The sequence below is a fragment of the Pezoporus occidentalis genome, unplaced genomic scaffold (assembly GCF_034315485.1).
Source record: "Pezoporus occidentalis ecotype Australia unplaced genomic scaffold, CSIRO_AGI_Poc_V1 ctg17, whole genome shotgun sequence".
Lineage (NCBI taxonomy): Eukaryota > Metazoa > Chordata > Aves > Psittaciformes > Psittacidae > Pezoporus > Pezoporus occidentalis.
In genome coordinates this window covers 81,276-97,086 of record NW_026913531.1, presented here as the reverse complement: position 1 = coordinate 97,086, position 15,811 = coordinate 81,276, and the positions used below count along the sequence as shown (strand labels likewise).

At 44.6% G+C, this 15,811-nt stretch overlaps 1 protein-coding gene and 1 long non-coding RNA gene across 4 annotated transcripts in view; one reads left to right on the top strand and one right to left on the bottom strand.

Moving 5' to 3' along the window:
* The first annotated feature begins 45 nt into the window (after nt 1-45).
* On the top strand, nt 46-8,214 carry LOC134161121 (uncharacterized). 2 transcript variants are annotated; one of them, XR_009963840.1, is made up of 2 exons: nt 46-149; nt 6,542-8,214. It is a non-coding gene; the product is annotated as an uncharacterized LOC134161121 (long non-coding RNA). The 2 variants fall into 2 exon arrangements; XR_009963841.1 differs by lacking the exon at nt 46-149 and adding an exon at nt 4,779-4,868.
* Nucleotides 8,215-9,290: 1,076 nt separating this feature from the next.
* The window catches only part of UPF2 (UPF2 regulator of nonsense mediated mRNA decay), a 61,270-nt gene continuing 54,749 nt past the window's right edge, over nt 9,291-15,811 (bottom strand). For both annotated transcript variants that reach the window (XM_062613638.1, XM_062613639.1), the window contains 2 exons: nt 14,398-14,518; nt 9,291-10,582 (listed from right to left, as the gene is read on the bottom strand). In XM_062613638.1, coding sequence (XP_062469622.1) covers nt 10,573-10,582; nt 14,398-14,518 — 131 coding nt within the window. In that variant the 3' untranslated portion in view covers nt 9,291-10,572. The remainder of the gene's footprint in view (nt 10,583-14,397; nt 14,519-15,811) is intronic.

The window sequence follows — 15,811 nt, the reverse complement described above, 5'->3', positions numbered from 1 at the left end:
TCCCCTCAGAACAGGGCTTTCTCTTCCCATGCAAGTAGCTCCTCCCAAAGCAGGAAATTCCTTCCCTGGAAAGTCATCCATGCATCCTCGACTACTTCACTGGATGGTCAGATGTGTCCTTACCTCGGGGGACCTGCAGGCAAGATAAGGTTTGTTAATAGGGATAGTCATTAATCCCCAGCCTTTGGATTTTTCTGCTTGGTCAGAATTACCTGCTGCTACTTGCAGCCAGCAGAACAAAGTAACCCAGAAGTAGCTTTAGGATTCAAGAGGCCTAAGAAGAGCAGATAAACCAGCTGCCTGGCCTGAAGGGACAGCGTGGCTTCAATTTCCCTTCTGTCTGTGGGTCTTAGACCCTGCCCCTGAGCTTCAATGAATGTTTCATCAATGATTCAGGAATCCCAAAGGCATCCTGAGAGGTGCCCAAAGCTGCTCAGGCACTGCTATCGCAGGGTTGGGTGTCTGTATAACAAAGAAATGCAGTGGCTACAGTGCCCTCATGAGGGACCAATGGAGCCCAAGTGTTCTGGGGTTTGGATTTTTTTCCCCTCATTGTTTTTAAACAGAAAAGTATAATTCCTTCCCCAGTAAAGAACTTGATAAAAATGAGAACATTTGAGTTTAAAAAAAGCCAAATACACAAAAATCCTTTGCTTAACCATTGCACGGGGGTGCAGTTCCCAGTTCCCTATGGCCAGAGAAGAACCCTGTGGAGCTGCTGCCTGAGGTCCAACACAGCTATTTGCCCCTCTACTTGTGACTGCTTCACCCACTGTGGTGTCTCCACCAGCCCTGCATCATTGTCACCTTGGCCACCCAGCTCTCAAACCAGCCCCTCCATGTGTTGAGCAGCAAAACACCCCATGGGGCAGGAGGCAGCAACTGTCTGATTGGGTCAGGAAATGCTGCTAAATGGTGCTTTCATTGCATAGAAAACTGCTGTCCACCTTCTACAACCAGCCCCGATGCGCTGCTGTAGTGCAGGAGCCAGAACACCCTTCCTCTCCCTTTCCTGGTTTGCAAGTGAAGTTGCTAAAAAAGAATTTGACCAGGAGACCAATGAGACAGGGCTGGCAACAGAAAAGGGATGTTTCACCCAGAGACCAGCCACACGTACCAGAAGACCCAGCTCAGTGATTACTGCTGAACTTCACACTTATGTATATAGAACCATAGAATGATTCAGGTTTGAAGGGACCTTAAAGCTCCTCCAGCTCTCCAACCCCTGCCACAGGCAGGGACACCTTCCACTAGAGCGGGTTGCTCCAAGCACCTGTGTCCAACCTGGCCTTGAACACTGCCAGGGATGGGGCAGCCACAGCTTCTCTGGGCACCCTGTGCCAGTGCCTCAGCACCCTCACAGGGAAGAACTTATGCCTCATACCTATCCTAATTCTACCCTGTTTAAGCTTGTTTAAGTTAAATGTGCATCAATGCACAAAACTGCCCCCAAGCTCTCCCAGAAAGTGCACATCCACCTCCCAGCATCACCACACTCCTGCCAAGGCCTCCCATGGACGCCAGGGCAGGTCCCATCTCCTTATCCATGGCTTTTTCAGCCAAGGAGCAACGCAGGGCAGCTGTGTGTCCAGGCACAATCATCCTTCATGAACCTGGAGAACCAGCATAGAGCCTCAGAGCCCTGGGCACACTCATGCTCAGTGGCAGCTACCACAGCACCCTGCTCTTACCACTGCCCACGCAGGTCACTTCCCTCTCTGATTCAGCCTCAGAGCTCTCGTGTAACGGGATCACTCGTTTCCTCAGAGGTTTGGGGAGGTCAGCATCACCATCAGATGTTCCTGATGTACTTTTCCCTGTCATGCCAGCGGAAGCTCTCCACTCTTTGAGCTGTTGTTATTGTAAGCACCAGAAAACTGTGCAATCTTTTATCTGTCCTCTGCTTGCTTATCCAAGCCATGAGGAAGGGCAAAGGCTGTGCTTCCCAGCCAGGAACCAAGGACAATGATGTCAAACCAAGTAACAAAGAGCAGCGATGAGCTTGACCTTTGGTGCAGTCTGATGCACTGATCCTGAATCACGCTTCCTCTCCCAACACCACACCTACTGCTCCGGAGCATTTAACTGCCAGCACAGGAATAAACTCGGAGCCTGGAAGCTCAGACTCACGTGTTCAATGAGTTGTTCGTGCCCTGACTGAAGATAAGCCATACGTTGTACTGATGCTGAGGGTGGGATGACACCAGAAGGAAAAGAGCATTCACAGAAGCTGTCACAGCAGGAGAGAGATTATTTCTTCATATTTAAGCAACTATTAGGAAACAGCTGTCAGCGCATCTCTATTTCCAATACACAAGCAGGCACAAAGGGTAGAGGATCAACAGGGTCTTCAGGCTTCATGACACAAACTTCATTACTGTGGAACATTTCCTGCCTCCTAAATGGATTGAGTTTGCCTGATTAGGTTTCACTTTTATTTATGGCATGAGTTTTCTAGCATGCTCAAGCCCAGGGAATGGCCCACAATGTCATTCCTGGTTCTCCTGCAATAAACCCCTGGGCTCTGTTGAGAGCAGTGATGCCCCTCTGCAGCAGTGATGCTTCCTCTGAAGCCAAACCTGGTTTAGTTTTATGTAAGGTAAGACTGTCGTGGTTTAAACCCAGTCAGCCATAAATCACGCAGTTGCTCTCTCACTCCCCCCCTTTTCTTCCCCCAGCTCCTGGAGGGATGGGAAGGAGAATTGAAAGAATGTAACTCCCACAGGTTGAGATAAGAGCAGTCCAGTAACTAAGGTATAACACAAATCACTACTGCTACCACCAGTAATCATAATGATAAGAGAAATAACAAGGGAAGAGAATACAACTGCTCACCACCTGCCGACTGATAACTCGCCCCACCCTGCCTGACCGAGCACCAGCCGATACCTCCTCCACCCCCACAGTCCTAGCCCTTCTGGGTAACTGCCCCCAGTTTATACACTGGGCATGACGTGCTGTGGTATGGAATACCCCTTTGGTCAGTTTGGGTCAGGTGTCCTGTCTCTGCGTCCTCCCGGCTTCCCCTCCTCCCTGGCAGTGCATGAGGCTCACAAAGTCCTTGGTCAGACTAAACATTTGAGCAGTAACTAAAAACATCGGTGTTATCAGCACTGTTGCCAGGCTGAAAGTCAAAACCACAGCACTGCACCAGCTACTAAGGAGAAAAATGGCTGCTAGTGCTGATCCCAGGACAAAGACTCACAGCCAGTAGTAAACCTGTAGTTTCATGGGGCATGGAACCTGAATAATAAACCACAATTACACTGCTCGGGCTTTACCATAGGAAAGGGAGAGTTTGTCTAAGTGCTGCTGTCGGGTCCATCTTTCCCCTGGAAAGGAAAGGCTGCTGCAGGAGGGATGAGGAACGTGTGTCTGCCTGGAACAGCTTGTCTGAACTCCCGGAGAGAAGTGGACTGGACTGATCCTCCCACCCAGGCCGACTGCCGGCCTTCCTCCCAGGAGAGGGTTCTTCCTGCCAGGAGCCCGAGGAGGAAGCTGGAGCCGCCGCCACGGCATGAGAAGCTTCTCAAGAGCAGGGATAAGAAAAGCCAAAGCCACCTGTGAGCTGCCTGTCACTGCTCCATTACCTGGGCTTCATTTCCATCACTCCAGGGATGCAGTTTAATAACCACTTACTGGACTAATGCACGAACACTGTGATCAAAAATCAAGCAAAATCAAGTCTCTCGTTACCACTGCTTCAGTGTTCCTTCTCCTGCAGTGAGATGACTACAGTCAGAACAACCCAATTCATGTGCTCACGTGTATTTGTGCCCCAGCATACCCTGTCTGAGCCTCTGCTACCACAGAGAAGGACACAGGTCTACCCCAAGCCCCATACTGCATCTGCTTGTCCCACACAGACACTTTGGGTCACACATCCAGACGCCCCAGGCACCCACAGGATTCAGCTTCAGATGAAGGCCCCTGAATTTTGCTGCCATGCACAGATGGGACACCTGGTTCCCACTGCCACAACAGAGACCTCACCAATGACATCTGGGCACAGCAGCTGAGTTCATCCTAAAGAAAACACCTAGAAGCAGCTGAGGCTTCACTGATCCCATCTCCAGCAGCTGTGTCAGGACTCTGATGCCTCACACACATCACAGCCAATGTCCACACTCAGGCACCCATGAGATACAAGAAGGAGCTTGTGAACAACTCTGCATCTCTGTGAGGCTCTCTAGGTACCACGGGGCTTGTTTTTAGTGGAACCAGCAGGACACAACACATCACTCTCTACAGCATCACTCCCTGACTGGCCACAGCACCTTTGGTGGTGCTGCCACACAGCTTTCTGCATTTTAAGGTCTTCTTCCAGTTCATTCCTATTTTGAGGAAGAGCAGTGCACAGGGGGAGTCTCCTCATGCAGACAGAGCTCAAATTCCAGCATCTGGGAAGGAAATTTACAGTCTCAGCTATCTAAGTGGGAGGATACAAACTCCCACAAGCTCTGTCTGCCCGAAGTGAGGCTCCTCACCTCTGCCACTGCAGGATGCTGATAGTCATAGAAGAGCAGGGATGACTGAACAACCATCAGATGATGGAGTTGACTTAGGACCAGGCAGCACAAAGAGTGTCTTAGGTGCAAAGATAACAGCCTGCAGTAGTGCCTGGAAGGGGAGTGATAAAAAAAACCCAAGGATTTCACACCATGAAGATAAACTTCAAGTTTGTATTTTTTCCCAAAACTTCAATAACTTACATGGAACCGATGGAGCAGAGCATGCAGCCAGGTCCCCACCACAGCCATGTGACCCAAAACAGACACCCCGCTGGTTTCCTCCTCGTGCTGCTGACACTGGAGCTGGATGGTACCTTCAGAGGGGAAGAGCATCACCAGCATTTGAGATTGATCCAGGTCTTGCTCATGAGCATTAGGGCTGTGAAACACATGAATAAGTGCACAACAGGGGTGTCCTTCCCAGGACAACCCTAAGGTGCTACCAATAAACTGCAAAAAAGCCCCAAACTAGAACAATTAAATGGTAAATGTAGCCAAGTTTTCAAGCTCTTGGGCTGCCAACCAGGACTTGTTCCCAGCAGGAAATCTCAAAGAACAACTAAACGTCAGCAAACTCCAAATTTCTCCCTCCTTTTTAAGTGTCTTGACCATTTTTTAACTGCCTGATGGCTTGGATCCAGGTAATGGAGGGAAGGAAGGAAGGAAGGAAGGAGGGAGTCTTTTATTAAACCACTGTTTGTTCTTCCAACAACGGTCCTAACACCAACTGTTTTAATGGCACAATCATACCCCGACAATAATAACTTAAAAGCAAAGTTTATAATTTGAACAATACAAGTAAATGTTTTGACATGTACTCACTTGTTTGATTCTTGCCCAAATAGTTTCCTACTCCCAGTGCGCTGGGATATCCTTAGGAGGGGTTGGAAAAAGCCTATTTATAGTTGAGTTCTGAGGAGAGACAGTGAAGCGTCGTCTCGGACGAGCATCTTCACTGCAGCAGAACGGGATGTGGCTGAGGGAAAACCTCAGTGTGGAAAAAAAATCTGTGATGAAGCTCAAAAGGAAAGGGAAAAATAATGGATTTATTAGGGGCAACAGCAGGTTCATGGCATGGTTATTTTTGTATCTATTTTGGTAAGTCACTCACCTGGCTGGGCTGTGGGGTCTTAAAACTACAGCACCACTGTGGAGGGACAATAGTGATTAGCAAGTTTATTTACTCACTTTTTCATGTGTCTGCTGTCATTTTACCCCCTGACATTAAAGCACAATGGCCATTTCAGCAACAAGCGTGTGGCCAACAGCACCTCAGTGACACAGGTTGGACAGGGCTTGGAGCAACCTGCTCTAGCAGAAGGTGTCCCTGCCCATGGCAGGGGGTTGGAACTGGATGAGCTTTAAGGTCCTTTCCAACCCAAACCACTCTGTGATGCTCTGACCCAGCTCGGGCAGTGCTGACACTGCTGCCAGTCCCACCAGCACGGCAAGTCTTTCAGGTTGAACATGCGCTATGGACTACTAACTGCTCACCCTTGGCTGCAGCACTTCCGAGTTGGATCTGTGGGATGGGCTTGGAACAGCTGCACTGCCATCCCCCAGAGCCCATCCGGAACTATTTCCCAGGTCAGCACTTTTGATCAGTGCTGCATTTACTTAAGTCAAATGTATTCCCATGTAAAGAGAAAGCTGCATCAGCAAACTGCCGGAGCCTAACGCGGCAGCTCCTCGCGGCTCTCCCTGTGCTGCTCTGCCGAGCACACAATGATGGCTTTGCTGGAAAGGGCAAATGAAAGAACATGAAAACTGGAGCAAATCAGGCAATTTCCACAATACAGGTGGGGTTTGCTAAGCCTTAATATACATCAATTTACGTTATGTGTGTGTGCACTGCACTCTATGTGCAGCAATGGGTTTGTATACAGTATTTTTAGTTCTATAACAGAAACAGCACAACGGGCTTCTTTCTCCCAGGGCCTGGAAAGTTAATAAAATTATAGCAAATGAAAACTCTGCAAGTCATGGAAAAATATACATATTTACACCCTTTCTTCTTTATCACATTACAGCACTGCAGGGTAGAGGAAGATGGTTAACAGTGCCAGCAAGATGTTGCCTGAGTGCTGACATTTCTGGGTCAACTTTCTGATTTCAGAGCTTCCCAACCACCTTGGCTGCATCCTGGAGCATGGATGAACACAGTACCTTGGCCCAAACGGGCTGTCAAGTGATATGCCATACATCATAGAATGGGTTGGGCTGGAAGGGACCTTAAAGCTCCTCCAGCTCCAACCCCTGCCACAGGCAGGGACACCTTCCACTAGAGCAGGTTGCTCCAAGCCCCTGTGTCCAACCTGGCCTTGAACACTGGCAGGGATGGGGCAGCCACAGCTTCTCTGGGCACCCTGTGCCAGTGCCTCAGCACCCTCACAGGGAAGAGCTTCTGCCTAGGAGCTCATCTCAGTCTCCCCTCTGGCAGGTTAAAGCCATTCCCCTTGTCCTGTCCCTACAGGCCCTTGTCCAAAGCCCCTCTCCTTCTTTCTTGCAGTCCCTTCAGGCACTGGAAGCTGCTCTGAGGTCTCCCCTTAAGGAGCCTTCTCTTCCCCAGGCTGAACAAGCCCAGCTCTCTCAGCCTTTCCTCACAGGAGAGGTGCTCCAGCCTCTGGGATGTCCCAGGGTGCATTGCATCAGGTCCCATGGAGTTATATGTGTTCAGGTTCCTCAGGTGGTCACAAACGTGATCTCCTACAACACGAGGGTCTTCATTCCCCCAGTCCCTGCCTTAAGCTTGAGAGATGCAGGAACAGATACTACCATCAAGAACTGAAGCAAGAAAATCACTGAGTACAATCACGCAGCACGTTCTCTGGTCGCCAGCAGGGCAGCTCAATGAGCCTCCCAGCAGTGAAGACGCAATTGCAAATGACCTGACTTTAGTCCAAATTCTTTCCAAAGAACGATAAGATAACAGAGATCTTTTACGCAATCAAGGACATGGAACAATTTCTCCTTCATCTATGTTCATTTTCCGTGATTTAACTACTTCCATGCAGGCTCAGGAGTGCTGCTTTGGAATAAGCCTTTGCAAGAGTGCCTTATTTTTAGACTGGAGCCTGAAGTCAGGGAAATCCCCAGCTGACCCCAAACTCTTTTCAGCAAATAATTACATAAAGATATTCCCATTGATCCAAATTCCATCCAAGGTATTAGACTGACACATACAGAACAGGGCTAATATTTCATTTTTATGCAGTTATTCAATTTGGATAAATTAAATGCTTTTGAAACTAAGCAGCATGTTGAGAAAAGGAAGTTGACTTCAGCTTGAACCCCAATTAGATGCTTAATTCACCATTAGGAATTGATGAGCATTAATCATCTGGGAATGGAAATTAGATTTGACTGATGGGTAATGGTTACGTTGCTGGAGTAGACATTCCTGGAGGAGTGCAGTTACAAATGTGATTAAGAAATGTACCAAAGAAATTTGACATGGAAAAAAATTGGTATGAAAAGAATCACACAAGACCTGAAACAAAGAGCTGGTCTGCCTACAACATGCTACTCACTGGAGGGCCTGTGCATCCCACAGCACTGAGAGCACCTCCTCCAAGCACAGGGACAACTGCACACGGAGACAGTTGTGGACATAGGAGTTTTGGGGTACTTGCTTCCTCACATGTGACGGTATAAAAACTTTGGGCCACCCTCTGCAGACTGGAGCATGAGCAGCAACATCCTTGGACAAAATGTGTTCCAGCAACTCCAGAGCTTCTCAATCCTGCACTGCTGTTACAGCATGTTAACAATAGGAGCAGACCCAAAGCTGTACACCTGCAGTTTCTCCACTCTTGGTGCTCAATTCTGTGATTAAAGAACACAACTTTAAGTAGGTATCACAGAATCAGCCACGTTGGAAAAGATCTTTAATATCTTCAAGTCCAACCATTACCCCAGCACTGCCAAGTCCACCACTAACCCATGGCACTGAAGGCCTCATCTACATGGTTTGTGAACACTTCCAGGGATGTTGGCTCCACCAATGCCCTGGGCATCTGCCCTGGTGCAACTCGAGGCCATTTCCTCTTATCCTGTCACTTGTTACTTGGGAGAAGAGACCGACCCCCATCTTGCCCCATCCTCCCTTCAGGTAGTTGTAGACAGCGATAAAGTCCCCCTGGATTGTTCATGTGTGTTCTAAAACCTTGAATTTTCCTTTCAGAAGCAACACTCCTTGTTTTGACCCAGGCCAGTCTGGGGGTTTGTTTCACCACATGGCTGCAGAAGCCCTGGCTCCACACAATACAAAGGGGGCAACACAAGGCTGTGGCAGGTGAGGTGGTGCTGATGTCCCATCTTTCATAGCAATTGTGTGCATACAACAGCTTATGCTACAGGAAAGGACAATTGCAGTTTCACAACTCCTTGCTAGACAGCAAGGAAATCTGGCATTTACTAAGCACATTTTGAGTGTTTATCTTGGGGCAGGAATCTTCCTGCCATCATAGAATGGTTTGGGTTAGAAAGGACCTTAAAGTTCATCCAGTTCCATCCCCCTGCCATGGGCAGGGATGCCCCACACTATACCATGTCACCCAAGGCTCTGTCCAACCTGGCTGTGAAAACTGCCAGGGATGGAGCATTTGCCACTTCTTTGGGCAACCTGTTCCAGTGCCTCAACACCCTCAGTAAAGAACTTACAGTTGTGTCTATGTTGCCTGTATGAAACACTGTCCGAGCTACAGCCCCACTATACACCACAAACTCTTCAAAACCTCATTTTAAAGAACATCATCAATGTGAAAAGGCAGACACCAATTGTAAAGTACAACACTTTATTGCAGCATTGGCAAAGGTCAGATTTCTGAAGCTGGTGAAGATCGGGCAGCATTTCTGTATGAAATGTTACAATTTTACAAGTCTCTTCCTACATGCAGAAACCCAAAACAGTGGTAAAAAGGATTTTAAAAGAGCTAGAAAAAAGAATTAGTAACATACAGATGAGCTCCTTAACTCAATTAACTACCTCTACCTGAAAGCAAACAAAAACCTATGCTAATAAATAACAGATTGTCAGAAACAGACCAAGAAACCTCATTTCTACTTAGAAAAAAATAAAAATTCTACTTGTTTCCAGACTTGAATCTTTTTTTTTTTCTTTTTAAACTTTTTTTGTTGTTTCAATAGACACAGAGGCTTATCAACCCATGAAGATCAACAAAATATCTGGATCCACCCCTTGACATCCTCCTGTTATGCTGACTGGCACGGTTTGGTTTTCAATGATACATACAATGGGCTCAACTACATCCTTGTCCTCAGGCTGGTGTCAGGCTGTTCCAAACAGTACGAGTCAACACCCTGTGTTCATCAACTTCACATTCTATTTTAAACCTCAACAGACATTTTACCTCCTTGGCTCTGAAGTGTTTCACCCCTCCCCACTCCCTCTTTCTTGCTCATCTGGCAGCAAAAGGGTATTGCTTAACCACAGACTTTCTTGCTGAGGAGTGTTTGATAAGAAGTTTTCCTCCGTGTCAGGGTTTTCTTTTAGACCTCACTGTTTGCTCTATGTTTTTCTACTGTAGCTTTGCAGCCCCCAAAGAAAATCCTTCCAACACAAAGCACTCTATTTGGAGATAACGCAACTTAAGTCAAGTTTAGAACTCTGCTCTCCCACATACTAAACTGGCAAAAGACCTTTTCAGTTCCAGTATAATCCATCTGAATTTCAGGTTGATCTTCGTTTTCACCAAGCTGCTCACTGGTCAAGTTAACCATCTCCTTCATTTACTTCTGCTCTCATGAGAAGATTGACCCTCAAGGTGGTTCCTGTAACAAAAAGCTGCTTTTTTATGTATTTTATTTTTATTTTTGGTAGGCCATGACTGGAAGCTTCCACTTGTTCCATGAGGGTTTGGGGGGGAAGAGGGGAGGCGGTTGTTCTGCCCCACGGCCCCAGCCTGTCCCATGTTTCGATTCTGAACGCTCTAGACTGACATGCTGAGATGTGTCCACTGCTCTCATTTAATCGCTGGAGGACTCCACTATCCACAACATCAGAGATACAGGACCTAATGAAATGACACTTGCTGCTGGATCAACGTCTCCTAAGAAGAAAAAGGAGAAGAAAAGAAATAATATAACATTAGATATCCAACACTGATGACCTCCCTCTTTTGTTTTTGTTTTAAAGAGTACAAGAGATAATTGAAAATGACGGCTAAAGATTGTGCAAGCTGCACGATGAACTAAGAGGTGGATCTGTGACTTCAAGACAATGCCATGCCAACACCAGAATGTCTGGATTGAAGTTAATGACAGTGACAGGCTACAACAACAAGCTAGACTCAGACCAACAGAGAAACTAGATTTATGCTGCTAAAGATTTCTGGTGTACCAGTAAGAAGTGAATTCAAAGAAAGCTTCAAAATATAATGGACACCAAGTACATAGTGGATGATGTATAAAGTGTGTTTGTCCAGTAACTGAAACAGGAAATCATGTTAAAGTCACATTTCTCCTTATTATCCATACTCTGATTTTTCATCATTAATGCAATACTCTATTATAAGAATGTTACTAATAAAATCCTAGCATCCTGTTATTAACCCTTATGCTTCATTTTTCTTTATTAAATGGGATAAAGAGAAGTCAGATGCAAATAGGAGAACTCAAACTACCAATTAAATGGAATATGATTTAGTTTGTAAGCTTATGTCTACATCCCAACCGGCCTTTTGACGCAGACAGGTCCCTCTTTCTTCACTATACTTTGAGAACAGCAGTGAGTTTTGAGGTCAGTGCTTTTAATAAGGAGAGGCTTAACAAGATAATGAACCCCTTGGTAAGGCCTGTTCTCCATAGTCAGGTTTCTCACTGCAGTTATTTGTTTCTTTCTTGGCAATGAATGTTTTTAAATAGATTTCATAAAATGTGGCTTTACTTCACTTTCTAAGCAAGCCATTTATATAAAACACTCTTTTGTGAACGACAGGCTGTTCTCCAGAACTGCAAAAAGGGTATTTCCATGCCAATCTCATCACTGAAAAGAATTACTTTTGTGAATGATGTGTTTCCTGAAGGGATCAGTTTAACAGCTCCATAGCCAAAGTCCTCTGTTAGGGCCCAAGTGCTACAGAACTGGAAGCAAGAGTGAAAACTGTTGCCTTCCCAGTTCTCCTGAAGCAAATCAAGGAACCCTACCTTTAATGGAATCACAGTAAGTTATACATTTAAGGCTGATTGGCCTTAAAGATGAGTCCCAAAAAGAATCTCCTCCTTGCAGGATTAGCAGGTCTTAAAACCTGAGGCTATACAAGGAAGTGATTATAAACAGCAATAAACTCCACTTTCTGATCCAGCATTTTACACATGCTAAATAACAAGAAATCTGACAAAGCCTGTGTATCTCCCTGCATTGAACTCAATACAGAAAAAGGACATTACTAGATAAAAAAGAAACACTGCAAAAGATTTCTCTCTAGTTTAACAAAATGCATTCTGTACAGCCACAGCCACTACTTCATTCTTCCACTCACAGTGGGTTTATCATAGGCAAAGGAGGCAACACTTCTGTGGGGTTTTTTGGGGGGACTGTTTTGGTTTAGCACCCCATTAGACTAAAACAGAATCACAGAAAACTTTAAGTTCCAAGAGCCCTCTGGAGGTCATCAGGTCCAAATCACAAAGCAAGACCCAGTTGTTCAAGGGCAAAACCATACAAGAACATGACGCTGCCTTCATCACTTTCTGAATCATCTGTTATGATAGCAGATTTAGATTTAACTTCCTAAAAGATACTTGAAACATGGTGCTTACGACAGGTTTAGCAACACAAGAGTTGTCGGTTTGTGCATTACAATGGAATCAACTGGGAGGTGTAGTTACTCAGATGATTCCTAACCTCAGGAAATTTAGAATAAAAAGTTGCATACCTTAAAGAAAGTAACATGCATCACTACTTCCCATAAGTTTGAGTTACTACTGCAAGAAAACAACATATCTTCTTCATATACAAAGAAGAAACACCACAACACAGCTCACTCATCATCTAAGTGATAACATCTGTAATTATACAAATTGGTTCTATCACGTAGGAAAGGGAAAACTCCCAACAGATACTAAAATTAATAGCTCAGTTCCTATTTGCTCTTGGCAAATAGGAAGATACTCTAGTGCCCTCAGAGTCTGTGGGGTAACTTCTTCACTAAAACAGGAGGGCAGTCTGGGCAGGGACTGCAGTTCACACTTCAAAGTCAGAAGACAACCCTCAATATATCCTGTAAATCAGAAGCTGTATAACGTAGGTGACAGACAATCCATTTCAGATGTGGTAAGCCACAGACTCCAATAATATTATCTCCAATAATATTATCTCTGCTAAAATGCCTAATTTCAGTTAGAGTTAAGAAAAGTAACATTCCCTCAGTACAGGCTAAGATGGCTCAACTGAGGCATGACTGCAAGCCTGAGCAGTCACTATACAACAAATAAATATGCCTGCTAAAACAAACTTCCTGGTCCCTGCTTTAAGGAGCTTACAGATTAAATGGAACAAAGAGTGAATTACATAAAACAAAACTACATCAGAATTGCAAGCGCATGGCACAGCTATTTGAACAAGCAAACACTACTTAAACTGTTCACTGGACAATGCCTGACCTAGTTTACAGTGAACAGTTTAAGTCAAGTCCTAAATTATATTCTCCCAAAACAGTTGAAAATGAAAAGCTTTCAAAAGAACTGCATTTGAAGAAAAACAATCTGTAAATATCACATCCAGTGATATGGCTGCTGTATATAAAGAGCAACTGCAGTGCTCTCCTTGTAAAAGTTGCAAGGCCTTTGGGAAAGACAACAAGAAGGCAACTGCATAGTTATTTCTGAAACACCTGCAAGTATTACAGCAATTCAGTGTAACCAAATATTTTGTACTTCTGTAACAGTATTGGGCCACAGTGGTATGAAACAACTAAATGTACAGCACTGCTCATTTTATTATTATATCTGGTCAATACTTATTTTAAACTGCAGTCTGTTTTCCAAAGAGTTTTTTTTTTGGGTACAGTCAGCACCTGTAGAGGGTCTCAGTGGACTGAGTGACCACCAGGAAGTTATTAAATGACTACAAGAATGTACCACAAAGTAGTAAAGAAGTTGGCAATGCTACTGTAGCATAGGATTAGTACATTAACAAAGACAGACCCATTAGTAGGTAAACTCTCCCTTCCCAGTTGCTGCTTGTATCCAGCCACCTCCAAAATGAACTTGCAAAGAGAAGACAAACATGAAAGCAGTCTCGTGTTTCACCTGAAACCATTTATTCAAATTTGTGGTGCAGGGCTAATTTAATGGCTTATTTTCGATCTTACCCCAAGTGAGAAGAGACACACTGAGATATATTAAAGCTGTAAAATGTCTATTAGGCAATCCGGAATGACTCTTTTCATGTTAATACTGGTTTTGTTATGCTCTTGCACACCACGTATCTAAGGTTCTCCTCCCCCTTCCCCACCTTTACTATATTTACTTTCCATTCAGAGCTTCGAATACAGAGGTATAGCTCTCAAATTCACCAAACTGAAAAAGCACAATGGGAATTTCTCTGGATACTCAAAATTATCTTCTCCCCCTCTCACAGAGAAAGCAGGACTTGCATCTTTCACCCTCCAAAAAGGCTCAGATGCTACCAGCCATTTAGCAACTGAAAGATAATCCTCTAGCTTCCAAACCTCAGTCTAGCAGGCATTTATAGACACTATGCTAGAAGCACAAACCACTGCTCAGTGTTTTAACTGAATGCTTTAGAAAGGAACCTACTACCAACCGCACTTGCATTACACAGATCATTACTGGTTTCCAACATGAAGGTAATTACTTACTTAGAACCAGAATTACCACAGTTAAAGGAATATTGTCCTACCTCCCACCAGTCTTAAAGATTAGATCCGCATTAGGTGCTCCCTTTGGATGCTGGTACCGAGGCCGCCGTTCACGATTAGTATTTGCTGGAGCTGGACGCTGTGCCAGAGACTGCAACATTTCTGTAAGTTCATAGAGAACAAAGTGAAATACATATTCTATGCATGAGGAATTTACACAAGCACATTTCACTGCCATAAAGAGACACCTTGTTTACACCTTGCTATGCTTCAGGGTAACACTCCTCAGTTTATTCCACAACAGCTAATTTTAAAAGAGTTACTAAATTGCACAGACAGCTTTGACAAATCCAAACTACCCCATAATGCAAACTTGCATTTCCAGGTGTTCTCTGGAACAAAAAGAACTGCCAGGGATGGTTTTTATCACAGGTGCTTAAGAAAGGGGCTGTGACCTTTTATTTCTAAAGATATCAGCCACCGCTTTCTTTATCAATGATCAGGGACAAATCTTCTCAGCAGTAAAAGAAGCCACAACATTAAACTACCCTGAAATAGTAACACCTGGACAATGTTGCTGCCAATTAAAGACTCAGCAAGAAACCTGTCCTAAAATTAGGGATTGAGAAGTCATTTATTTAAGCCTAAACTACCCATAATAGGATCCTGTTACAGAGAAGGCAGACACCTGAAGATGTGACTCAGCTGACCTACATTACACTGTCCTATGGATCACATTTTCACTTTATGATCAGTTGGGAAGAAACAGGTGGGTGCAGAAAGAAGCCTGCGCTACCCAGTTTAGCTCTGGATATCTAACTGTTGGACAGTTTAAGCTAGGTAAGTATTGTATTTTGGCATTTAGTGCAACTTCATTTCTAAAATATGATTTAATGATAAAATGGTTCTTTATCAGGCCGAGTTACTGGTTATGAAGTACCCACTATAATTACAAACACATCATAGGAACGTCTATGTAACCCCTTGCCCATATGTTAGTGCATCTAATGAAAGTATTTCTGACAGCCCATCCTGTGCAGGAATCTACATTACTCAGCAAAGAGACAGATGGAATAAATGAAGAGGAAAAGCAAAATAAACTGTTAAACAGATTATGTTTGAAAGTCTGCTCTGTCTGGTTCTCTAATCTCTGGTAATCTCATTGGCAACACATACCCATCATCTGCTAGAAATGAACTTCCACTACTCTCACAATGACTTGCAGAACTAGAGACTAATGAGATTCTCTGACCACTTAACAAAACAAAGTTTTTGGTAAGTTATCTACCCAATCTTTAAGGACACTGGGAATCTATGAATGACTTAATACACAATATTGGTGACAACAGTTAATAAACCATGTATTCATGCTCTGTATATTCCCCTTTCAACACCTGGAAAAGGGCAAAGCAAGCCCTTCAACACACTGACAGTCCAGCGTTGTAAACATCATGA